This window comes from Rhipicephalus microplus, chromosome 2 (assembly GCF_043290135.1).
Source record: "Rhipicephalus microplus isolate Deutch F79 chromosome 2, USDA_Rmic, whole genome shotgun sequence".
Lineage (NCBI taxonomy): Eukaryota > Metazoa > Arthropoda > Arachnida > Ixodida > Ixodidae > Rhipicephalus > Rhipicephalus microplus.
Window position 1 is genome coordinate 22,533,815 of NC_134701.1, and position 26,735 is coordinate 22,560,549.

The window sequence follows — 26,735 nt, forward strand, 5'->3', positions numbered from 1 at the left end:
ATTTCAGTATATGGTTTTATTAAATTACAATCTTTTCTGTCATACCTATCACACCACTCCGTCATACAAAGAACTTGGTTTGAAATCCATACTTGTTTTTTGTAAATCATGAAAAGGAGTAAATCATGAAAAGAAGTCAAGTATCACAAGACAAACCTGAGATCACGGTTTTTAGGTGTCTTAGAAACGCAAAAAAAAGTTGAAATTTTGAACGCAGCTTTCTCAATACTGTTTTTTTGACATTATACTCAGCCCCTCTACATGGTTCAATGAAGAAATAATATGTCTCTCGTAAAGTATTTGGAGTGTTGCTTCAAAAGTTTTATGGAAGCACTGTGAGGTCATTCTTAGTGTCTGTGCCAATTTTCATCAATATCCAACCTGAAACAAAAAAGTTCATCGAAAAAAGCCTGTCGAAAACTTCGACAGGCTTTTTCTTACAAGTGTGTTTTGGACATTGTGCATTGCTCGTGGAAAGAGTAGCACGGGAATGACTGGACCGATTTTAATTCAGTTTTTTTTTCCTGAATTCCTGAACACTGCTTCTGGGTACAGCAATCTTAAATTTCTGTTCTTTGGCACTGTTTTTTTTTTCTAGACGATGATTTGTCCGTGCCACTGTTTCTGACAATGAGTGTCAGCAGCCATGATGATCTCTTAAAAAAGAAAAAGAAAACTTATTAAATAATTCTGAAAGTGCCATACCCTGTAGCTTTCTTTTGAGTAAAGATCAACACCATTCGCAGCTTCCTGGCATGTTTTGTTACAGTGCTAGGCTTTCCACGAGCAAACCATGTAATTGGACCATGTAGCATTATGTAACTTGAGAACTACTGAAGGTATCATGATGAAACTGCACATTTCCCTATTCGAGACACTTATGAGTATGCATGCCAGATTTCATTGCTGTAGGTCAACAAATAAAAAAGTTTTTATCAATGCCACCCCACCCCCCTCTTTAAAACTACAACTATCGGGGGTTAAAACTTAGGCATGAGCTGAACAAGCATGTCGAAAAACGAGCTCCCCACGCGATGAAACCCCGTGGCCACGGCCGTACGTCTCTCTCCAACGTGTAAATTTTGTCCGTCTACTACTACTCGTTATGCCACGAGTGTGCATATGCCGCCTATCCACGCAGTCAGCCCTGACGCTGTCTACTTGCGGCTTCAGTAAGTTCAGAAACAACCCCAAAGCAGTCGGATCACTGGCTTATTGACACAACGTAGTACCGCGATCACCCGCCCCTCACCCCGCGAGCGCAGCGACGACGGCGAAGAACTACGAGGGCGTCATGCATTGCGAGAAAATGACGTTTGCAGCAATGATAGCCAATGAGCACCATAGCAGACGACATGGGCGTCTCCCCTTTCTCTCTCTCGTGTTTTCCAGCATACTGTTGTCAAACACGCTAGCGGACGCCATACGAGTTTTATAATAGCGTTTGTGCTCCTTAAAACTGCAACGCACGATTGCAGTGACACTGTAGCCCCGAATCCAACGTTTGCGAGCCGCACACGCGCCCGATATTTTAGATTTACTGTGGGCGGGCCGTGAACGCGAACGACTGCTTGCCTTACGATGCATGCACAGTGGCCACAACCGCACCGCAAGGGCTTGCAGTGCGCTATTCTAAAACTGCCTAATGTTAACGGAGTCGTCAGGGTCGTCATGCGAGGTTGCAGCGAAGTTGGCAAAGTGCGTCGTAGTGCAGGCTTTTGGGCACCCCTTGAGATCACAGCTGGTACCGCAGTTGCAGGTAAACGATTGCGAGAAACGATTGCGCAGAACGCTTTTGTGGCGTTTCGGGCGACGTGGGGACCACTTGCAGAAGATAGGGCCATCAACCACCGAGTTTGAGGAAAGTGCAACAAAGAAGCTGTTTTCAAAGAATGTATACGTATGTGAATTGCAAAAGGCCAAGTGACCTAACTTTTGTTTGCATTACCGCATGTTTCACTCCTCCAGAAAAGGTTTTCATAAAATTTGCTCCAAGTAGTAAACGCACCCCCCAACTTTGCTCCGATTTTTTTTTACAAAAAAAGGTGCGTTCATTATGCGAGTAAATACAATATGTGGTATTTTATGGCTTTAGCATTCCTCCAACAATGAACCAGAAAAGTAGGCACTTGTAACACTGAGAGAAAGTTGTCAGTGAGCAAGATTCTCACCATTTGTTTCACAATTTGACACATTCATGTGTGTCTACAGAACGCATGTGAGGACATTGCATTTTTCACTCTCTCTCTCAAAGTGTTGCTTTGTGATAAACCCAGGGAAGTGTGCTGGGGCCCCTGTTTTTTTTTGTTGTATGTTAATGATTTAGTGTCTGTGGTTGGTGATACTGTGAATATTGGAATGTTCGCGGATGATATCATGATTTATACTGAAGTGCAGTCTGCTTCTGATCAACATCGGCTAGATAGGGCTTTATGTGATATATCATCTTGGTGCGACAAATGGGGCATGAAAATTAGCACTACAAAAACAGTTCTTTTACGTATTACCAGGAAACGAAACCCCATAACTTTCCGGTACAAAATTAAAAACACCTTAATCGAGGAGGTTAGTAAGTTTAAATACCTAGGTATCGTATTGAACTCCAGATTAGATTGGAACGACCACGTTCAGCAGGTAACTTCTTCAGCGCTAAAAAACTTGGTCTCTTACGGCATAAACTTCGAGGTACACCTAGTAACGTTAAGCTTTTAGCGTATAATTCCATAATTAGGCCTAAACTGGAGTATGCAGCGGTTGTTTGGGACCCGTACACAAACAAAAACATTAACGAATTGGAGAAGGTTCAGAGGAGGGCTGTTCGTTTTATTTATAATAAATATAAAAGAAGTGATTCTTCGTCAGGTATCATGACACTCAATAAAATCCAACCACTACACATTAGACGCCAAATTGCCCGCTTAGCTTTTATGGAATCCCTAATTAAGTGTAAGACTGGCTTATCACCCACTCCATTCATTAGTCTGTCCACCACGAGGAAAACACGACACACACATAGCCACAGTTTATCCCCATTCTTTGCCCGAACAAATACCTTTAAGTTTTCATATTTTCCACGCACGGTAGATGACTGGAATAAATTGCCAGAAAGAATTTTTAGTGGAAATTTTATGACAGCCCTACACGATCATTTTAGAAACTTTTAATTACTGACGATCGGGTTTTTAGCAATGTTACTTGAAGTTGTGCGTGATTTTCTAGTTTTATTTGGATTGGAAACCCTGCTATGTTTGTGCGAAAAGTCGGTTTCACCGTGGCTTGTTTATTTTGTAGTTCTAAGTGTATTCTGCGTTTTGTTGCTTCATTGTTTTTTTTTGCATTGCATTGTATGTGCATGAACATTCTTTTTTTCTGCCCATCCTGCTTGGACCATTAAATTGGTCTGCAGTATTGTATAAATAAAATAAATAAAAAAAAAGAAGGATGTTAGAAACAATGAGCCAGTAGACGATCACCTTGGCAACCCACAGGTGGCCCATGTTCGTGCTGAGCGCGATGTGCTGGTGGAGGCTGACCACCAGTGGGTGGTGAAAATGTACTACAGCTTCCAGGATGCCATCAACCTCTACCTCATCATGGAGTTCCTCCCGGGTGGTAAGAGTGGCTTACAATATTATGCTTTGTTCACGGTAGTACCTACTGGGGCTCATCACTCTTCTATCACTTTCACCTCGGCTCAATTAGTAAAAGTGCGATGTGGGAATTGCGGTCTAGAATCATTTTATGCAACACTGAAAGCATACGCAAGACACGTACTTGCCATTTTAATTTCTGCCCTTCTGTTGACCTTGTTGAATCTGAGATAAAGCAGTTTTGTTGGTTTCCTGTAACAAGCTTTGCCGTTGGGGGCTCTGTGGTGGATGAAATATTCTTGTCAAAACTCAACAGGCTGCAACAGGCCCGCTGGCTTAACAGGTGGTCATTTGCGATGCTGACAGTCCAAACACGTCTGCACCCAAGTTTTTAAAGTGGCAAGTTTCGGCAAGTAGTATTTCTGCCTAATCCTTGCCAATGTCTGAGTGTAGTCTAAGTGACTGGTGGTCGGCTCGTTGTAGCAGGTGTAGAGGATTTCACGTGGAAACGATAAAGGAACAGTGAGCAAGGAGCTGCTGCCGCTAGGTGAGAAGTTGTTCTTTTAAAATACGTCATTGCTCAAGCAGTATGACACTAGTCCTCTTGCAAGTGATTTTTGCACGCTATTGGTTAGTCCTTCGAGGTAATGAATCAGCGGTAATAGCTCAGCTTCTCCCGCTGCTAGCGTGAAAAAGCAGCAGAATGAAAAAACGCCCAAAAAGGCTGTGTCGTCATTGTCTGCTGCTTCAACGGGAGACTGGGAAAAACGGTCTGCATCGCCGTGTTGTCTACCCGGTATGTAGGCAGCGGTGAAGTCAAACACTTGGAGCCGAAGACTCCCGCGTGCAAGACGGCCAGATGATCTTTCAAATCGATTCACCAGCAGAGTGAATGGGGATTGCTGATAACTGTGAACGAGCGACCGTACAAATATAGGCAAAATTTGAGGACTGCCCATATCATTTCGAGACATTTTTTCTCGGTCGTCGTTAAGTTAGCATCTGTTCGTGACAGCGTTTTACTGGAATAAGCGATCACCTTTTCGCTGTTATCCTGCCACTGTACGAATACTGCTCGGAGACCCACATTACTAGCCTCTGTTTGCAATATGATTGGCATGTCTTCATCGAAGTGTGCAATAAGGCAATAGATGATTCGAAGTAAGAGATATGCGCATTTATGACATATATTAATGGATTGAAACTCTCGAAACGGTTTTTGGGAATCATAATAAGTGTTAACATGACGATTCAATTACAGTATGCTTATGGGAAGATGCCACTCGAAGACACTTTTTTAATATTCATCCTAGAGCAATGAAACTGTAGCTATTTATGGAACTTAGTATGCTGATTTCAAATATATACTTAGTTTTCTTGCAAGTTGCATATTTTTAGCTCTACGACATGACAAAGTGATAACATTAACCCTTTTGCCCCTCCTCTTTTCATCCCTAAACCTCCATCATTTTTTACCATTTATAGTTCGTAATGTTTCAAATAAAGTGTAGAATGCAAATAACTAATTAGGAAGTACATACAAAATATGTGATAGGCATAAAAACTAATAGGCGTAAAAAAGTGTATATTTCACCTACCCTAGTAAAAGTTTACATACAATTTTTTTATATAGTAAAATATTGAAATTTAAACTAGTTAATTGTGTTTGTCATACTTTGGAAAAAAAAAATGGGCAGAATTTCATGCTGATCCGAGCATTATAAGTGCCCAAAAAAGGAGGGGCACATTGAAAAAAAAAAAAAGGCAAAATTTGTGTTTTGAGAAAAACGAGTTTTAAAGTTACTATTTAGTTTTTATTTATGAAAGATGTCAATAAATGCAATGAAGTTTGCACACCAAAAAGAACAATGCTTCTTGTAGTGGCCACTTCCACTAATATACGCTAGCACCACGAGTCTGTCCTTCTCGGCTTTTTCAAGTCGACTCCTCACAGACATTTCCTCACAGACAGGGCCATCAAACGCTTGCCAAACTTTTTCCGCTCCATCTGGCAGTCTTGTGCCGACTGCAAGCTAGGAAGAAGTTTGACAAGACTGCAAAATCTAAACTAAGTTCATCGTCGAGGCACACAACAGTGCCGATGTTATTTTGCGGCCACGTTTGTGCCACCTACCATCGTACATAATGGCAATGTCGTCCCTGCAAAGTTCCTTTGACCTTGCAAGATTGGTGCTAACATCATCCATTGCCGCATCACGAACCTTTCTGCTGATGGCTGTGAATGACTTTTGATGCATTGGCTTTTGCTAGCCAACAACTGCTGCAAATCGGACCAGCTGCTGGTAGCCTACTCCTACAGAGGGAGCTGCCACAACGGCTTTCACGCACGAGCAATGTCTTTTTAAATTCATAACCGAGATAAATACACGAGAAAAGCATTGTTCAGCTGCGCTACTCGTCAAGACATGGACCCCTCAGGTAGGCTTCACAGCACGTACAGGTGCACAGCGGCCAATGGCGGTGCCTGATCCGTATCATGTGATAAGCCAGTCGAAAAACGCTCGAAAAACGCCCAAAAGCATGGTTCTTTTTGTTAATTATTTGAAAAGCGAGGCTTGACTCTTCGCCTCATGCGATCGACAATGGCGAGCGGTGGCACAATATCGGCAGCAAGGTGCTCGAAGACTGCACACTTTGGGTCTTTTAACAGGCACCTTTTGCTCTTTAGGCGCAATTTTAAAACATTTCCAGTCAAGTCACAGCAAGTATTTTGTTTTTTTTTTCTGTTTTTTTTTTTTTCAGAACAGTAGAGGTGATAATCTTATCAAAACAGGTGAAAATAAAAAATGTGTCATTTTCAAGTAAACTCGTGTTTTTCGACCCACATCTCCCTGTAAATGGGAACTCTGGCATTTTTTCTATATTCGCCGATTTCGATAAAACTTTCAACATGTGTTTCCGTTGGTACCATGGTGATATGTGCCAAATTATACAATCATAAGTCATGTAGTTTTTAGAAAACTAATTTCAAAATTGGTAGCTGATTCTGGAATCACACTTGCAAACGTGGGCCTCCCTATGTGTATGACGTCAGGGCCTACCGCTTTTTCAAAAGCCGCGCCTTTCCCAGCAGACGGATGCAGCGCACCCTTTATTCTATGAGGTGACGACAACGTGAGCACAGTTCAGTTTTGTCAGCTTCATACAGCGTGTTAGTAGTCGTTGACATCGGGTCTTACAATATTGAGCAACGAGAAAATCGATTTCGGGCATGTCAGATGCTTCAGGCGCTGCAGGGTCGAAATCAATGCTTCCGCGCTCAAATAGTAGCTGCAATCATCCCTGAACTTGTCACTGGTAAGTTCAGACGAGCGGCACAGCTTGATTCCGCGTCGGATGGCATCGCCAAATTGCTTTTCGTGCATCACACCCTGGCCAGCCGTGGCGGGGTGTACCGGATTTCGTGATGTCATTGGCGACGGAATTTTGTGACGTCATCGGATACTCACTGTGGACGACAGAGGCGCTCCCTGTTTTGGTTTTTGTTTCGCCTCGTAGTTTTTTGCTTAGTTAAAATTATTGACAAGTGCCTGCGCAAAATGAACCACCCTAGCTTTTTCAGGACTGTCGATACTATTATAAAACAGCATTATCTCAGTATGGATGAAAATGCACCGGAGTTCCCCTTTAAAAAAAGTAACTTCTTTTGCAAGTTACTGCACTTTATGTCACCTGAAAATAGTCAGTAGACTTGTCTTGCCCTTTGCCTGCAGTCATGTTCATTATTCATCCTCATTAATCGAGAATCGAAGCTTTCAAAATGAACAAATTCAGCCACTTCAGCCACAGCAGCAGTGATGGACAGTGAACGCCGATGCAAGCTCTGTAGCGCGATGAAATGCTGTTTAGCGGTGGCGTGAGCCTTCTTAACCGTACGGGTCCACTTCCACAGCACAGGTAACATCAGTGATGATATCAGCATCGATGCAGTCAGGAACAGCGACATTGTCTGCATCAATAAAATCGTTTTCTTTACTCCCATCTGAGGTGGTGCCCAGAAATGCTATTAAGGGGAGACGCGGGTCGAAAAGTCGCGGTTTTCCGGAAAATTTTCGCTTTTTTTTTCCGCTGTATTGGCATCCTTGGACTATAATCTATTACTTCTTAAAATATCAAGCTGAAATTTGCACGAGAAATTATCAAAAAATGCTTCCAAGTGGGCAGCGGTGACGCGAGAAATGCGCGAAAGTCGCGAAAAACGGCGAAGTTCGCGTCGTCCTGTCGCGAAAACGACGCGTTGGCCGCCATTTGCAATCATGCACGCATGCTGCGAAGGCCGTATCCTTCATAATCCACTAATAGCCAGTCTCGTGCCTTCACGCAGAATAAACAAAAAACGAGAAAAACAACGCGTACGTCACGCGTTTTGAATATCGCGGCACACAGCGCGAGGCCGCCATTGGACGGCGGTGCGCTCCACGCTCCTCCCCCTCCTATCTCTCCGGCAAAAGAGCGAAGCCTCGGACGTCGCGATCGAGTTTTTCTGCGTTTCTCTGCATTTTTGCGTCATCCAAAGCCCGAAGAAGTGCAGTTCAGATAATCGAAAGTTCAGAACTCGCCACAAGTATCGAGGGAAACGGCGTCGGACGCTTCGCAAAGCGACAGCGAACGACGACGTCGCCCCCGACCAACGCCCCGACGCTCCGACTTCGGATAGGCCTAACACCATCACCGAACCCTGCGACAGTGATTGTGAAATAGCCGCTGCCGTGGAATTCGTCAGTGCATCCCAAAGGAAGATTGGATTCTTCGAGAGTGAACGTAGACCGGTAGATGCTGCTACTGCGAACATGCTGCTTTGCGAAATCGATGCGCTGACGGCACTTGTGGCGGGTGGGCAATGCCCAACCTGCCGCGAACGGAAGCTCGGCGTGCAAGAGGCAGCTGGAAAGCGCAAAGGACTTTCGGCATTCCTCGAACTGTGCTGTCAAAATTCTGATTGCCCTGAATCTGCACTTTCGTTCACGCACACGTCGAGACGTACTGCTTCGGCCGGGGACCAAGGAACGAGCGCTCGTTTTGACAGCGGCAGCTCGCGTGACAGCTTTGCTGTAAACGTGAAGGCAGTTCTGGCAGCACGCGCTATAGGCGCAGGCCACGACCAACTTTCACGATTTTGTGCGATTCTCGGTCTTCCGAGCCCGATGCATCACAAGACATTCAACGGCATTTGCAAGAAGCTCCATGGTGCGGCGATGACGACAGTGAGCAAAAACTTGCACCAGGCACGAAACATCACGAAGGACGCAGTCGGCGGCAGAGATGTGCCAGTCATGTTTGATGGCACCTGGCAGAAAAGAGGTCATAAAAGCCACAATGGAGTGGGCACAGTCGTGTCCCTGGACACGGGGCTCTGCCTCGATTTTGAAGTTCTTTCGAACTACTGCCCTGCTTGCAGTATACACAGGGACCTTGGGGAGGATGAAGAGATATGTCGACCTTTTCATCTTCCAGTTTGCCAAAAAAACACTGACTGCTCATCCCATGCAATGGAACCTGCGGCAGCTGTCAATATATGGCAGAGGACCTTGTCTTATGAAACTCCACTGCGATTCACCAGCTTCCTAAGTGATGGTGACAGCAAGGCCTACACTGCAGTCTGCGAGGCAAATGTATACTGTGACTCCCCCATTGACAAAGAAGAGTGCACGAACCACGTTGCAAAGCGCTTGGGAACTGCCCTACGAAAATTGGCAACGCCACTGCCACGAGGCGAAAAACTGAAAGATGCGACAATAATAAAACTACAAACATATTACAAGATCGCCATCACGAGCAACAAGGACAGTGTCCGAAATATGTACACTGCCATATGGGCATCGTATTTTCACTGCTGCTCCAGTGATGGTGCCAGTAGCCACAACTTTTGCCCCCCGGGACCAAATTCGTGGTGCAAGCACAAGCGTGCGGAAGCACTGGGGGAGCCTGTACCACGCCACACCCCACTGTTGACGAAGGCTCAAGGATTGGCAATTATGCCTATCTACAAGCGCCTTACAGAGGAGAAACTCCTTATTCAGTGCCTTCATGGCAAGACACAGAATGCAGCTGAATCGCTGAACAGCAAGATATGGCTGCTATGTCCAAAAACAAAGTTCGCCTCCAGAACAACTGTGGAGACAGCCACCGCTCTTGCTGTACTCTGGTATAACAAAGGCCACAGGGGCTTTGAAGAAGTGCTCGAAGGCATTGGAATTCTCCCCTCACAAGATCTGGCCACACATGGTGACCACTGTGACATCATGCGCATCAGGAAGATGAACCTGAAGCAAACTGCAGAAGCGAGGGCACACCGTCGCAACACAGCGAAGAGAGCTCGTGTTGAGGACACTGACCGCAAGAGCCGTGAAGGACCAAGCTATGGTGCAGGGGGCTTCTAGACACTTGCAGTGCATTCAAGGCAAGGTACTTTTCATTGTGCCCCAATTTGATGCAAAAAGAATGATTTCCTAATAAATGCCAACTTTGCGAACTTTCAAACTTGTTTTTCTCATTTTCATTTTTTCTGACAGTTTCACGTTTTCCGGGCAGCCTTTTAGAAACTTATATTCATTGTATAGTAACGAAACTTGGCACACATATTCTTCAACACATGCAGAATGCAAATATCTACTCTAAATTGCAATGCCTACCAGCATTAGTTGTGAAAATATTAGCTTATTGTTTCAAGGGAGATTGAAAATAATAAGTCATTCAATACAATTTTTTTTTCTTGGTTCCAATATTTCTGTGACATATCTATATAGATATTTGCACTTTTCAATCTACCAAGAGTCAAATAAGATCAGACACAGTGCTTTTACTGAAAGTTTAGTACATAAAAGAGTGCCCGCAAAATATGTAACTTTTTGCTATTGTTTATGGCATAACTCAATAATTATAGCAGCTACACAAAAAATGATTGCATATTTGAAATCTGCATGAAAAACTATACTAATAACAAACTTTTCAAGTCTCTATTACTAGAAATTAAAAAAAAAAACTTTTTCGAGGAGCGTCTCCCCTTAAGTCGCAAAAATTTACAGAAGTACCGTACACCGTTGTCAGCATAGATGACGCACTCCAAGTCACCAAAGCCCACGAGAAAACTGCATGACAGTGCCTTGCTTGACGTCATTACAAGCACCAGTCACCATTGTTATCGCTGCGAGCGATACAGTGTTTAGTTTGACTCCTGACTCCGGATGGAAGATTCAGCAGTAATGAAGTGCGAAGTGCACAAGCTGAAAGTGACAATGCTGTCGACAAACAAGAAATGACCATTTACTCTGTAGCGTACTTGCCCCATAGTAGGAACACATAGAACACACCTCACACCTACATTTCAGGAAGCTTGGGACGAGATTGCTTTACTGTCACGAAAAACAGGGCTCGAAAATGCGATAACACAAAAAGGGGCATCGCTGCTTATCATTCCCGGCACGCCAGAGATAACATGAGGTAGGTTGGCCGCGTATGCGCCGTGCGCCTCGGCATCTGACTAGGTACGCACACACAACAAAAAAAGAATAATCGCGGCCACCATCATTCACTCCTGCTACAAGGCCCCCCCCCTCTAGACGGTGGAGCAAGAGAAAAAAAAAAAAAACAAGCAAATGTGTGCATTAGTCCGTGAGATGAGCCAGTTTCATGTGGTCGAGAGAAACTACTTCCTCCCTGTCCCGCACACGAATGGTCACTGTCTTGCACGACTGCGACAGCAGGCGGAAAGGTCCTACGTACGCAGGAGTCAAAGGTGCCTTCACTGTGTTTCACCGCACGAACACATGGGCTGCCACATTCATGTCTGGGAAAAAAAACGCTTTTTCGTTGCGGCTGATGCGCGGTTTCTTGGATTGCCGATGTTTCAACCAAGAATGTAGCCTTTCCGTATGTTCTGAAGGTGTCGGCATATGGCTTGGCTTCTTACCAAAGAATTCTCCCGGTAATCGAATTGTAGAGCCATACACATTTCTGCCGCACTGAATCGAATGTCTTCTTTTATTGCGGTACGCAGGCCCAGAAGGACGAGAGGCAGCTATTCCGCCCAGTATTCTCTATCAAATTTGGCCGTTAAAGATGCCTTCAGTTGACAGTGTAGTCGCTCCTCCATCTCATTGCTCGCTGGGTGATAAGCCGTGGTGTACTGAAGCCGTGTTCCCAAAAGCCTTGCCAGCGCAGAGAATAGGTTGCTCTGGAATTGTGGTCCACGGTTGTTCGTTATGCGCAAAGGGCTGCCATAGTGTGAAACCCATGTAGACACAAACGCCTGTGCGACGGTCTCGGCTGTGACGTCCAAAATCTGTGTCGCCTCAGGTCCCCGTGAGTAGCAGTCGACACATGTGAGCAGATATCTGTAACCTTTGGAAGGCGGTAGGGGTCCCACCAAGTACAAGTGAACGTGGTCTAAACGACACTCTAGTGGCCGAAATGCTTGGAGTGCTGTGCACGTGTGACGAGTCACCTTGACTGCTTGAAATTTTTGGCACGTCTTAGCCCAGTGTCGAATGTCGGTGTTATTGCCTGGCCACACAAAGCGGTCTGTGACGAGCCGCTGCGTCGCGCGGATGCCTGGGTGGCTGAAGTCGTGAAGGCTGTCAAACCCTGCCCGCCGAAACTGGACGGCGACGAAGGGTCTTAAAGACTTCTGCGATGTGTCTCATGTGACCACAGTCGTTGCGTATGGTAGCGGGATCTCTTCGAGCACGAGTGACAATGGATTCTGTCGCATCTCGGTTAGCTCCGGGTAGTCCCGTTTGGCGGCGGCTAATTTCTCAATGTCGACGAACTATGAAACGGTGTCGATACGGTAAAGTGTGTCGGCTGCTTGATTTTTGATCCCCGCTATGTAGCGGATGTCCGTTGAAAATTCGGAAATAAAAGAAAGTTGGCGCAGTTCCCTTTCCGAATATGATGAACTGTTGTTTTTGAACACATATATCAGCGGCTTGTGGTCCGTTAAAATGCGAAAAGCGCAACCTTCGAGAAAGAAACGGAAATGCTTTACGGTGCATTAAATGGTCAGCATCTCTCTTGCAAAGGTGCTGTAGCGCACTTCCGTCTGTTTCAGTCACTTCAAAAAGAAGCCTTTCGGTCTCCAGTCCTTGCCATAGTATTGTTGCAACACTGCTCCCATTGCCGTTGTTGATGCATCAACCATAAGCCGTGTTGGCATGTCGGAAAGCGGGTGCATCAGTAGTGTTGCGGAGGCAAGCTGAGATTTGGCGTCCTAGTAGGCTTTCACGTGCTCCGTTGACCAGTAAAACTTGGGCGTTTTCTTGGCATCCCGGCACAGCAAGTCGGTTACCGGCTGTAGAATGTGCGCACAGGATGGGATGAAGCGCTGATGGAAGTTGATGAGCCAGAGAAACTCCCGCAACTTTAGAAAAGTGGATGGCGTGGGAAATTCTCTAACTGCTTGTACCCGTGATTTGGAGGTGGGATGATTCTATGACCTAGAAAATCTAGTTCTTCAACACCGAACACGCACTTTTGGGTCTTCAAAACCAGACCGTGCTCATCCACACGCTTGAAGAGGAGCCCCGGGTGGTTTTTGTGCTCTTCCAATGTTTTGTTGGCGGCCAAAATGTCTTCTAAGTAGACGAAGACAAAGGGCAGTCCGCGAGTGACTTCATTCATAAAACGCTGGAACATCTGTGCTGCATTCTTCAGTTCGTATGCCATACGAACAAACTCAAAGAGGCCGAAACGTGTTGTCACGGCCGTCTTTGGAACGTCGCTTGGTTCTGCTAGGATCAGGTGATAAGCGGCCATCAGATCCAGCTTAGTGAAGACGATCGTTCCCGCAAGGTGAGCGCTGAAATCATGGATTTTAGGGAGAGGATATTGGTCTGCCGTTGTCACAGCATTGAGTGCCGGATAATCGCCACAAGGCCACCAGTCACCAGGCTCTTGTTTTGGCACCATGTGCAGCGCAGAACAGTTGCTGGAAGAAGGCCGGATAATGCCAAGTTGCGGCATATGATCGAACTCACGGCGGGCGACTTCGTGTCTTTGTCCAGCAAGCCTCCTAGGTGTAGTGGTGACGGGCGGTCCGATGGTGACAATGTGATGCGTCGCCATGTGCTTGATTGACAGTTCGGTGTTCCGAGGTTACTTGATATCTGGAAATTCTACTTGATATCTGAAAATTCTAGACTCTGAAGTTGGGCTTGGTCTTTCAGATAAGTGACACTTGAGTGATATGAATATTCAGAGTAAATGAACCTTGCTGCGCTATTCTGAATAGATTCTAACATTTTAGATAGATTAGATTGGTGCGGGTGCCAGACGGTGCAAGCGTATTTGAGTTTCGGGCGTACTAATGTTAGGTAGGCTGAACGTTTTACAGGAAGAGGGACAAGGCCTAAGTTCCGTTTGAGGTAGCCAAGAACTTTATTTGCTTCGTTACAGATGTTTATTATGTGGGGTGTCCAATTAAGATCGGGAGTTATGTTTATACCTAAATACCTATAGGAGTCCACGGGGGACAACTTAGAAAAGAAAATAGTATGGCAGAGCCAGGTAATGTTTCCTATGATGAAAAGAAACGACAGATGTTTTGTTAATGTTTAGAATCATTATTCAAGTTCAATGTTTAGAATCATTATTCAAGTTCTGTACCACGTTTCAATTGTTAATAGATCGTTTTGGAGAATTCAGGAGTCATTAGGGTTATTAATAGGGCGATAGATGACACAGTCATCTGCGAATAAACGGATACTTGACGATATACCGTAATTACTCGAATCTAACGCGCACCTTTTTTCTGGTTAAGCGAGTTCATAAATCGCATGCGCGTTAGAATCGAGTACGAAAAAAAAATGAATACGGTCATTCTATTGCCATCGGCATTCCAAAATGGCCACCCCCTACGTGCGTCGGCATGGCGCGTCGGCCATTTCTGCCTATGTGTTTCCCATGTGCGGCACTTTGTACGTCTGCTGAGGAGTTCGTCATCTTGGTGTGCATTAGCATCGACATCATGGAAGGGCCGACTCCAAAAACTCGACGAGTGCACCACGATGCCGCTTTTAAAAGAAAAGTCGTCGCGTGTGCCGAAACGGACGTAAATCCGGCTGCATCGCAGTCATTCGGAGTTCCCAAAACGTGCGAGCGGGACTGGCGGAAACAAAAGCAGAATATTGTCGACAGCAAAGATTCACGCAAAGGCTTCAGCGGACCACAGCAGGGTCAATTTCCGCAAATTGAAGAGCTGCTCGGCGAGTATGTGATTGAGCAGTGAGCAGCACAGCGGCCCGCGACGACAGAACTGCTCCAAGTGCAGGCTATGCAGTTAGCCTTAGAAAAAGGGCTAATGCGGAGCCAGTTTAAAGCGAGCAGGTGCTGGCTAACTAACTTTATGAAGAGGAAAGGCTTTTCCCTCTGAAGGCGAACGGGCATATGCCAAAAGTTGCCGGAGAAGTACGAAGAAAAGCTTCAGTTTTTAGAGGTTCGTCCTAAACTTGCGGCACAACGGCTCCCTGCTTGGGCAAATCGGGAATGCCGATCAGATGCCTCTTTACTTCAACATGCCTGGCACTACAACTGTCGAGAAGAAGGGGGCGAAGCAAGTTCGCGTGCTGACATCGAGCCACGGTAAAACTAGAGTGACAGCAATGCTCTGTTGCACGTCAGATAGGCACAAGCTTCCCCCGTACCTCATATTTAAGGGGGGAGGTGGGGATCGAAAGTGAAATTCTTTAGTTTTTGTCGTAGAGCAATGAAATTTGGCATGCTTACTGGAAACTGCGCTAAATGATAAATGACAAAGTTTCATTCAGCTATCTCCAGTAGTTCTGGCATTATAAATTTTTTTATCCATCAGTGTACTACCAAACTTGCCCAAAGCCTGGTGTGACAAAAAAACATGGTAGAAGCCTATAGTTGCTCTTATATTTTAGCCATTGGGATGGTTGATGTCGTGACCTTCTGCAAATATTTTTATGACTCTGTTTTTATTTTACAGAGAACATTGTATACATGCTTGTAAATGTGGTCGTTATCATAATGTGAAATTAGCTTAGGAGTAAAAATACTGAGGTAGTAATTAACAAATATGAAAATGTCACGACATAGAAAATTCACTGAGGAACACAATGCAAAAAACCACATGAAAATCCGTCAAGCCATAGTCATGCAAGCATCGTGGCAAGCTGGACAGTCGGGTCAAAACACGTTTCTGAGAAAACTGGCGTTAAAGTTGAACAGTCAGTAAAGGTCCATCAAAATGCCCCGGGACTGTAATACTTTGTGTCTTTGCTTGCGAGGGTCTTCTTACGTTCTTTCTCTTTCATTTTTTCTGCACTGCGTGCTTTTCGTTTTCTTTGCTGGTCTTTTTCTTCAGCTCTTTGAAGGGCGAGGCTAGCAGGTTTGATGCCCACGGACTTGCACATTTCAGTGTAGGCTCGCAAATTCCCAAAATTGTAGCGTGCAACTGCTTCATGTACTGTTGTCTCCACTGCGAACAACGAAGCGTGTTGGTCCTTTGAAGTCAGTGACCAAATAACTGAATGCAAGCTTGCCGCCGCATTCTGAGTTTTGTTGCCTTTGCATCGCTCCAACAGTTGCGGGTCAGAGAGACGTTGGTATACAGGCAGCAGAGCCTCCACTACACGTTTTGACAGGTTATACCTGTGAGGTGGTGCTGGCTCCATTTTGGCCTGTGCTGAACGATGTTTGCACCAGCTATCAGGGCCAGGTGGGCAGAGCTCATGGTGAGGCTTGTCGTCGGTGGACGTGACGTGATAAAAAGTGGCCATCACGGCCCTTTGCATGTCAGGGACACTTGTGTGTTTTCGCGAGGCTAACCCGTAGTAGCTGGTCAGTTTTTTAATCAACTCCTGCGTCAGTCCACCTCTCCCACCCAATGGCTCCCCTTTCTTAGCTCTTGTCACCAGTGTGCGGAGAGCGGTGCCCATTCTCTTCTGCACATGGTTCACGCAGTCTTCTTTGGTCAGTGGTATGAAGCCGTACACCTCATCTTTGCACAGAGCAAGATAGGTTCGGCTGTCACCATCACATATAATGTTGGTGTAGCGGAGGCCATACCTGCTGACAGAGCGCCTGAAAAGTGTCAGAGCAGCCTCCACTTCCATCTGTCCGGAGCCAACATCAGTATTCTTCTGACATTGATGTTTCTCAGCCCAAGTGACGAAGTTGGGGTCGCTCTCTGCTGGTTGTTGACAACACCCAAGACAGAAGTTGGAAAGGACTGTGCAATCCAGCACAAGCCCCGTGTAAAACTCAATAATACATCCTACCCCAATGTGTGAGCTGTGGCCTCTTGTAAGCCACGTGCCGTCATACACAACTGTGATGTTGTTTGGGCTTGATGGCTGCATCTTACTGTACACGTCTTTTACCGCAAGCACAGCATCTGCAAAGATGTTTTGTGCAGCTTCCTCTGCTCCTGGTTTGAATGCTTTTTTTAGGTGTTCCTGATAGGTTTTTTGATGAATGCCCCGATGAGAGACATTCATTGTAGCCCAGAAGTCATTCAGGGCAGTGGGCCCTTTTCCAATGGACTTGATTGCTTGCATGGCTCTTAGGTTGACTTCAAAAGCCCTTCCTTCGGATTTTCTACTGGATGACCAAGGTGAATGAATAGGGCCACAGGAAGCACACAAAAGTACCAGTTTTACTGCCAGGCCCAATTTTGTCCCATGCTGCACTGACAAAGTCTTCTTACAACATTTTGGGCAGAGTGCAGGTCCTATTAGGGAATTCATGGCAGAAACCTGAATTAGGGTGAACTCATCCTCTTTTGTTGCCGATGTTTGCTCCGTTTGCTGCGCGAACCCGAACTTCCGCTCCGTTGCCGACACCTCGCGAAGTGCATCGCGGACACTGCTGGCTTGCTTCTCGGCGCCTTCCGAGTACACGAAACGAGGTTCCAGGTGTATTTGAACGGTGCGCTTCCGCTGAGGCAAACGATCGCCGACATCCTGGACAGCTGGCACCACGTCGTCGTCCGCTGCCGCGAAAACGAAACTTTTCTCGCGTTCACACCGCACTGTGATGCCGCGGCTAGTTGATGGCCCCGGGTCTTCAGTGTCACTGCCAGGCGTCGATTCACCGTCACTTTGAACAGCCGGCATTGCATCGTCACCCGCCGCAGCGAAAACGAAACTTCTTTCGCGTTCGGGCCGCACCGCAACGTCGCGGCTAGTTGACGGCCCCGCGTCATAGGCCTCACTGCCGAGCATCGGCAGCGAGCAGGTGTCGGCTTCCGACGACACGTAGCTTGGTGGCGATGCGGTACTCGGTTCGTCTGATTCAATCGGTGCTGACTGCTTCGTTTTCCCAACAGGAGGCTTGCGTTTACGCTTCCCGTAAGCGTACTTCGTCCGGTACTTCGTCCTGCGCTTCCGGTCCACGCGACGATCCATTGCGGGCGCTAAGCCTCGCGCTAGAGAAGAGTTGGCGTATCGGCGACCGTATCGGCGTATCGGCAGGGGATTCGCAAACTATAGTGCGCCAGCGTGTGCGTAGCAGACGTGCGTGCGCGGAGCAGACGACCAGCGCAAGCAAGTGCGTCCCAGCAGCCACTCACAGAGTGCGCTCAGTACCACGTGACAGGAGCGACCAATGGGTGCGCGTCTAAGGCGTCGCGGATGCCTTCGCATTTTTTCTGTTTGTGCGTTTATCTTAGCTCGTAGAGTCGTGGTTTCACCGGGAGAAGTACGGCGGTGAAGCAAGCTTTCCAGTGACACCAAGCTTTCCGCGAGCGGCAGCGAAGGCGCGGAAGTATCGCGCTCGGAAATGGGCCATTTTCGCGCAGATTTCAGCCAGCTTTTTGTGATCCGCGGTCAGAAAAACATTTTTTAAGCTTACTTTGAGATCGTTTTCGGCGGAAATATTTTTAGATATGATAGAAATGGTGATTCAGAATCCAAATCTGCCCTTATCCAAAATTCGTTTTTTTGCGAGAATGTCGCGATTTGATCCCCGCGTCCCCCCTTAAACGGAAGACGCTCCCGAAAAGAGTCTTTTTCCCGAGTGGTGTGACCGTGTGGGCCAACGAGAAAAATGGGTGCGCGTTGCAATCGATGTTTTACTTTTTTTTTTTTTCGTCGTGGAAACCGGGTGCGCGATACAATCGAGGGCGTGGTAGAGTCGAGTAAATACGGTATTATTAGGGAGGTCGTTTATATCAATTAAGAACAGGAGACACCGAGGACTGCACCCTGGGGTACACCCTAGACTACTTGACGACGGGATGATGATACCTAGTTGGCACAAACAAACTGTTCACAGTTTGAAAGAAAATTTTGGATCCAGTTTAAAATGGCAGGGTGAAGGTTTAAGAGCGAAAGTTTTAAAAAGAGGCGTTTATGGGGTACCTTATCAAAGGCTTTTTCGAAATCTAAAAAGAGAGCGTCAACAGGAATATTATGATCAAGACATGTTCTGATATCGCTAATAAAAAGCGCGAGTTGGGTGTCACATGAGAGGCCTTTCTGAAAACCGTGCTGACTGGGGTGGTAAAAATTTACAGACTAAAAATTTCATGGTTTGAGAGTAGATAATATTGCCACAAGGCAGTAGTGGGATTGGGGCATAAAGCGGTACAGGGTCCCTGCCTGAAAGAAAAGTCTACGAGGTGGATAGAGACTGGTCCCAGCCGGCCAGTGTGCCAGGCATTGTCGTCACGTGTAATCGTCGTAAATATCTGCAAATATACGTTTCCTTGTAAGATTATCGGTGGAGGTGCTGGGTATGCCTACCTGGCTTTCCCGGCAAACCAACACGGAACTTCGGAGTGGTCACCACCTTCATTTTCTTGCAATGGCTCAACAGGCCCACCCACAAGAGCAGCAGCAGCAGCAGCTGCCTCCTCTGATTCTCGCGCCTCCACGAGACCCCAGAACCTTCTCGGGCACAGGCAAGGACAAGGTGAATGTTGAAGATTGGGTCGCATTGTACGAGCGCGTGAGCTAATACTATAGGTGGGACCCTACGTTGATGCTGGCCAACGTTGTATTTTACTTGCGGGATACGACGCTCTCCTGGTATGAGACGCATGAGTCGGAGTTGACCAGCTGGCACGTTTGCAAACTGAAGCTTGTCGAGTTATTCAGCAGGCCATTTGGGCGACAGCAAGCCGTGAGGAAAGACCTGGAATGTCGCGTGCAGACATCGACGGAATCATATGTATGTTACATACAGGACGTATTGGGCCTCTGTCGAAAGGTGGACGAGAACACGAGCGAAACTGACAAAATCGCCCACATATTAAAGGGAATCGCCGATGACGCCTTCAATCTGTTGATCGTTAAAGATTGCGCCACCGTCGACGCAGTTGTGAAGGAATGTCAGCGCGTCGAGCACGCCAAGAACCGTCTCATAACCTGCCAGTTTGCGTGTCTGCCTAATATTGCAGCCACTTTGACCTGCGAAGACAGCCCCAAGTTCACGCAAGATACATCGTCCGAAAATGTCACCCGAATCGTTCGCCGCAAACTCGAAGCAATGGCTCCTGCAGCCATCGCCTCCGACGGTCCTCAAGACAACGCATCCACCGTCTCCCTCATTCAAGCCGTCGTTCGCCAAGAAATAGCAAATCTCGGCATCGCACCTGTTTGCGCTGTTCGCACTACCGAGAGCTCGGCTTCTGTTAACCAGATTCCGGTGTACCCTTCACGCTATCCTTCCTGCTACCGGAACCCTGCTGAATGGAGAACGTCGGATGATAGACCGATCTGCTTTCACTGCTCTCGCGCCGGCCACATTGCACGCTACTGTCGCAATCGTTGGACATTCAATTCATCTTGGAACATTGGGACATGGCGTCGCTTTGAAGGCAATTCTCGCCGCTTTTCTACTCCGTACGATCCACAGCCTGCTCCTACTAATGTTCAGGGCCAAAGGTTCAGCAGGTCACCATCACCCCAAGGCCGCCGATCTCTCTCGCCGATGATTTCTCGATTCAGGCCCCCTGCACGACCTGGGTCCTCAACCTCGGGAAACTAGACCATGCAGCTCCCGGAGGTGATGCTGCATTAGCGACCCGTTCTGCAAATACTCTGTTGACGATTCCTACACACCGCAATATTTTGGACCTTTTGGTGGATGACATTACCGTTACAGCCCTCATAGACACTGGCGCACAAATTTCAGTCATGAGCGCTGCTCTCTGTATTAAACTGCGAAAAGTGATCACGCCTCCTATTAAGTGTGCAGGAATGCTTGCCGATGGGAGCACATCTACCGTTCTCGGCATGTGCACCTCTCGCGTGTGTATTGCTGGGCGCCAGACCGTCGTATTGTTCACCGTGCTTGAGCAGTGCCCACATGACGTGATTCTTGGTCTCGACTTTCTCTCTGCGCACTCCGCCCTTATCGACTGCTCGACGGGTCTTCTTCAGCTGGAACTGCCTTTTGACGCCGCTGTTGCCCCTGATGCTCAAAGTTGCCTTTGTGCCACCTAGTTCCTGCATCTTCCGCCGCAAGCCGCGACTTACGTGCAGCTCATGTGTGATCCACCTGTGTGCAATGGTTAATATGTCGTTTCACCTATTACCGACGTTGTGCGAAAGCACTCTATTGCTGTCCCGCACACCGTGGGGAGAGTACGCCACAACCAGACCCATCTGTCTCTTTTGAACTTTGGTTTCTTTGCGCACGTGCTGCCTGCTGGTATTAAACTAGGCGTCATGTCGTCGTTGCAAGAGTGTGATATTTCTGAACTGTCGGTTCAGCAACCTACTCCGCACGTCAACTTGCTCACTGCGCCCAACCTGTGATGCATTGACATCTATTACCGACGTTGTGCGAAAGCACTCTATTGCTGTCCCGCACACCGTGGGGAGAGTACGCCACAACCAGACCCATCTGTCTCTTTTGAACTTTGGTTTCTCCGCGCGCGTGCTGCCTGCTGGTATTAAACTAGGCGTCATGTCGTCGTTGCAAGAGTGTGATATTTCTGAACTGTCGGTTCAGCAACCTACTCCGCATGTCAACTTGCTCACTGCGCCCAACCTGTCATGCATTGACATTGCCAAAATGATAGCGCCAGATCTTTCACCCTCCGAAGCACAAGACCTCCACCGTCTGTTGACATCCTATGCGGACATATTCGATCTTGACAACCGCCCTTTAGGCCAGACATCAGTTGTCTGGCCTAAAGGGCGTTGTCAGTTGTCAGACATCAGTTGTCTGACACCGGCGATGCCAACCCAATTCATCACCGCCCTTACCGCGTCTTGGCTGAAACGCTCTGTCATCCAGAAAGAGGTCGAGAAAATGCTCGCCAAAGGCGTTGTCGAACACTCATCTAGTCCGTGGGCATCCCCGGTCGTGCTTGTCAAGAAGAAGGACAACACAAGGCGGTTTTGCGTCGACTATAGACATCTCAACAAGGTCACTAAGAAGGACATTTACCCCTTACCAAGAATAGATGACGCCCTTGACTGCCTTCATGGCGCAAAGTTTTTCTCGTCCATTGACCTTCGATCTGGTTATTGGCAGATAACTGTTGACCCACGGGACCGAGAAAAAACAGCATTTGTAACCCCCGATGGGTTATACCAATTTAAAGTAATGCCCTTTGGTCTCTGTAATGCGCCGGCCACCTTTGAGAGCATGATGGATTCCCTTCTGCGCGGCTTCAAATGGTCCACTTGCTTATGCTACTTAGATGATATAATTGTTTTTTCACCGACGTTCGCAAGCCATCTTGAGCGACTGTCCAGTATTCTCCAAGTATTCCGCAACGCTGGTCTCCAGCTGAACTCCTCCAAATGCCGTTTCGGCCGTCGCGAAATAACTGTACTTGGTCACCTCGTTAACGCATCTGGGGTACAGCCCGATTCAGACAAAATTCGCGCAGTGACTCAATTTCCCGTGCCCTCTTCTCCTAAGGATGTCCGGAGCTTCCTTGGTTCGTGCTCCTATTTTCGCCGCTTCATCCAAAATTTCGCCGGTATTGCGGCCTCTCCCCGAGCTTCTTAAAAAAGACGTCCCATTTACTTGGAATTCGCCTCAAAGTGCTGCATTTTCGGCGCTCATTCCAGCCCTCACAACTACGCCAATATTAGCCCACTTCGATCAGACTGCCCCGACAGAAGTTCGTACCGACGCGAGTGGCCACGGAATTGGTGCTGTTTTAGCTCAGCGTCAGCGTGGACGTGACTGTGTCATCGCCTGCGCCAGCCGCCTTCTATCCCCTGCCGAGAGGAACTATTCCATCACCGAAAGAAAGTGTCTTGCTCTTGTTTGGGCTGTCGCTAAATTTTGCCCGTACCTCTTCGGCCGCAGTTTTACTGTTGTAACTGATCATCATGCACTCTGCTGGCCTTCCTCGCTCAAGGATCCCATGGGACGTCTCAGTCGTTGGTCTCTCCGCCTCCAAGAATACGCCTTCTCGGTCGTGTATAAATCTGGTCACCTCCATCAAGACGCCAACTGCCGTCACGGTATCCAGTGGATCCACCAGACGCCACAGAGAGAGCTACGGAGGCTTGCGTCTTATCAATATCAGACTTTCTTGATATCGCTTCTGAGCAACGCCGCGATCCGGATTTACTTCCCATCATAGAAAGCCTGAGTTCCGCTACTCCACCCACTTCTCTGAACTTGTATTTCCTTCATGAAGGTGTTCTCTACCGCCACAACATGCGCCCTAATGGTCCTGACCGCCTTCTCGTCGTGCCTTCCCATTTGCGTGTAGATGTTCTCCGACAGCTTCATGATGAACCTGCCGCTGGTCACCTGGGAGTCACCCGCACTTATGATCGCGTCCGGCGCCGTTTTTTCTAGCCACGCCTATATCGCTCTGTGCAAAAGTATGTCGCCAGCTGAGACCTTTGTCAATGCCGAAAACTACCAACATCGCTTCCAGCTGGCTTTCTTAACCCTATTGAGATCCCTGCTGAACCATTCTACCGCGTAGGGCTCGACCTTCTCGGGCCATTTCCCACTTTTGCATCCGGGAACAAATGGGTTGCCGTGGTGACCGACTACGCGACACGTTACGCGATCACCCGCGCTCTTCCAACCAGCTGCGCTACCGATGTCGCCGACTTAATACTGCATGACATCATATTGCATCACGGCGCTCCTCGACAGCTCGTTACTGACCAAGGCCGATACTTTTTATCTCGTGTCGTCCAGGATATCGTACGTTCCTGTTCCACGAACCACAAGTTCACAACGGCATACCAATCTCGCGTCGTTCAGGATATCGTACGTTCCTGTTCCACGAACCACAAGTTCACAATGGCATACCATCCACAAACTAATGGACTTACAGAGCACCTGAATTGCAATATCACGGACATGTTGTCAATGTATGTTTCTCCAGACCACCGTGACTGGGATGCAATGTTACCCTACGTCACCTTCGCTTACAGCTCCTCCAGACATGACACCGCAGGCTATTCCCCGTTCTACCTTCTTTATGGACGGGAACCCTCTCTGCCTCTTGATACACTCCTTCCCACTGGTTCAAGCTCCCCTGTCACATATGTCCGCGATGCCATAGAGCGAGCCGACGCAGCACGACAGATTGTCCGAGAACGACTCATACTTTCTCAAGCCTCTCGGAAAGAACGATACGATCGTCAACACCGCGAAGTTTCGTATGCACCAGGTTCTCTCGTACTCTTCTGGACCCCATGTCGTTACATCGGCCTCTCAGAAAAACTTTTATTTCGCTATGACGGACCATACAAAGTCCTGCGCAAGATCACCAACCTCGCCTACGAGATACAGCGAGTCGTCGACGAAGCGCACTCAATGCCACCACCATCCACCGTTGTACACGTCGTAAGACTGAAGCCTTGTGTGTCACCCAACACTCCCCTTTCGTGACAAGCGCTGGGTCGGTGCTTTAACGCCGCGGGGTAGTGCCACAAGGCAGTAGTGGGATTGCGGCATAAAGCGGTAGAGGGTCCCTGCCTGAAAGAAAAGACTACGAGGTGGATAGAAACTGGCCTCAGCCCGCCAGTGTGCCAGGCATTGTCATCGCGTGTAATTGTCGTAAATATCTGCAAATATACGTTTCCTTGTAAGAATATTTTCCATAAGCTTACAGCGTATGCATATCAGTGACATTGGACGGTAGCTGGAAGGAGAGGATGATGGACCTTTCTTGAGAATTGATTGGAATGATCTTGCTGACCTTCCAGTCTCGTGGCACCACTCCAGATGACAGTGATTGCTGAAAAATATGAGACGGTATAACAGCAGAAAAAATGTTTAGTGTTTATCAGAACTTTAGAATTTATGCAGTCAATTCCAGCTGATGACGTCACCTTTAATGACTCGATCACTTTAATGATACCATGAGGTTCGAAGATGATGGTAGGCTTAACAGGGAAATCAATAGTGGAAGCTCAAGGAAGTATATCTTCGCGTTCATCGGTAAAGACAGAACATTCCGCCATTAGCGACTGGCTTGTGCGTTTCCCGTCGACGAGCATGGTTGGGTGCAGCGATTGGCTTGCTCTCTGAAAGGATGATGGTACCAGTAGACCCTCTGCTCTGTCTCACTTGAGTGGTTGCGGTGCTTCGGACTTCGAGTGCGTGACGACAAACGCTGCCGTGCAGGGCGGTGTTAGTAGGAAAAGGCAAGGTTTTCACCTGCTGCAGCCAGCTGGTCAACTCTGTCCTCTAAACGACGAAACCGGTCTGCATGTTCGGACCTTCCCGCTGCCCCGCCGCGGTGGTTAGTGGCTAAGGTACTCGGCTGCTGACCCGCAGGTCGCGGGTTCAAATCCCGGCAGCGGCGGCTGCATTTTCGATGGAGGCGGAAATGTCGTAGGCCCGTGTGCTCGGATTTGGGTGCACGTTAAAGAACCCCAGGTGGTCAAAATTTCCGGAGCCCTCCACTACGGCGTCTCTCATAATCATATAGTGGTTTTGGGACGCTAAACCCCACAAATCAATCAATCAAACCTTCCCGCTGCCGCATTAGACATTTTTGATGGTTCGGTGATTTCGATGATGCGGTCAGGGGCTTGAGCCAGATGCTCGAGGATCACGTCGTCCGAGCTGACGAGTGTCATCCGTGTTGACTGTGGTAGTCTTTGCAAAATTAACTCGCGAAGCAACGGTTATTGCTGCTTCTCTGACGCTTTTTGGCTGAGTAACTGGCGCATTCGGTGGAGTAGTTGCGAGGCACCCTGGTTGCCGAGCTCTTTATGAGACAGGAGTTGTTGCAGCCTGCTCTGTTCGGACACCTCAAGACGTTTCAGGACGGAGCTCTTGAGTTCGTCATAAGCCTTTTCACCTGGAGTGGAGGCGAGCACGTCGTCTACAGCATTAGTGATGTCAAGTAGCAGTGCCGCTACGACGTGGAAGTATTTAGTCTCGTGCAATGTGATGCGGCGAAGCTGAAAGCGGGCCTCGACTCGGCTGAACCAGACCTTGGAGTTTTGGGACCAGAAAAGAGGAAGATTTAACTCCAAGGCACTAGTTGAGGATGAGCTTGAATTGCCTGTTTCTTTTGTCATAGCTGCTGCTTTTCCAAACGTGCAGGTCACCACTTTGTAGCGCACTTGCCCCTAAGTAGGAACGCAAAGAACACACCTACATTTCTTGAAGCTTGGGACAAGACTGCTGTACTTGTCACGGAAAACGGGGCTTGAAGACGCGATAACACATAAAGGGGCATCGCCGCTTATCGTCTGTGGCACGCCGGAGATAACATCAGGTAGGTTAGCCGCGTATGCGCCATGCGCCTCGGCATATGACTTGGTGCGCGCACACAACAAAAAAATAATCACGGCCACCGTCACTCGCTCCCGCTACAACTCCACCACTGATATCTTGGCGATGGCGATGGCGCTAGGGGCTTTGTAGCAGCAAGTGAAAAGCAAGAGATAATGCAGCCTTTGAGATGTGCATTCTATAACTGAAAGTGCCAAACAATTGTCACAAAAGCTTTGGGAGCTCGAAGGCCCTGCTTTTCGGACCCTCTGCCATCATGTGCAAACAAACAAACAAGGAAGGGAATGCGCACATTGTGACGAGGTCGCTAAGTCACTTCGCATTCATGTGATTTTGGTGCCCAACTATCAGCTTCTCTGAAATCACGGCAGATCACACATCTCGTGCCGGTTCAGTCACAGACGGTGAACTACCAGCGAATTACATCATGTTATGTCACCTGCACGTGAGGAAGGATTGAAACTTGTTTGA

General features: G+C 47.7%; 1 protein-coding gene across 6 annotated transcripts in view; it reads left to right on the forward strand.

Annotated features, from left to right (window-relative positions):
* The window catches only part of trc (Serine/threonine-protein kinase tricornered), a 212,279-nt gene that overhangs the window by 98,375 nt on the left and 87,169 nt on the right, over positions 1 to 26,735 (forward strand). For all 6 annotated transcript variants that reach the window (XM_075886289.1, XM_075886290.1, XM_037420293.2 and 3 more), the window contains one exon: positions 3,489 to 3,612. In XM_075886289.1, the coding sequence (XP_075742404.1) occupies positions 3,489 to 3,612 (124 nt within the window). The remainder of the gene's footprint in view (positions 1 to 3,488; positions 3,613 to 26,735) is intronic.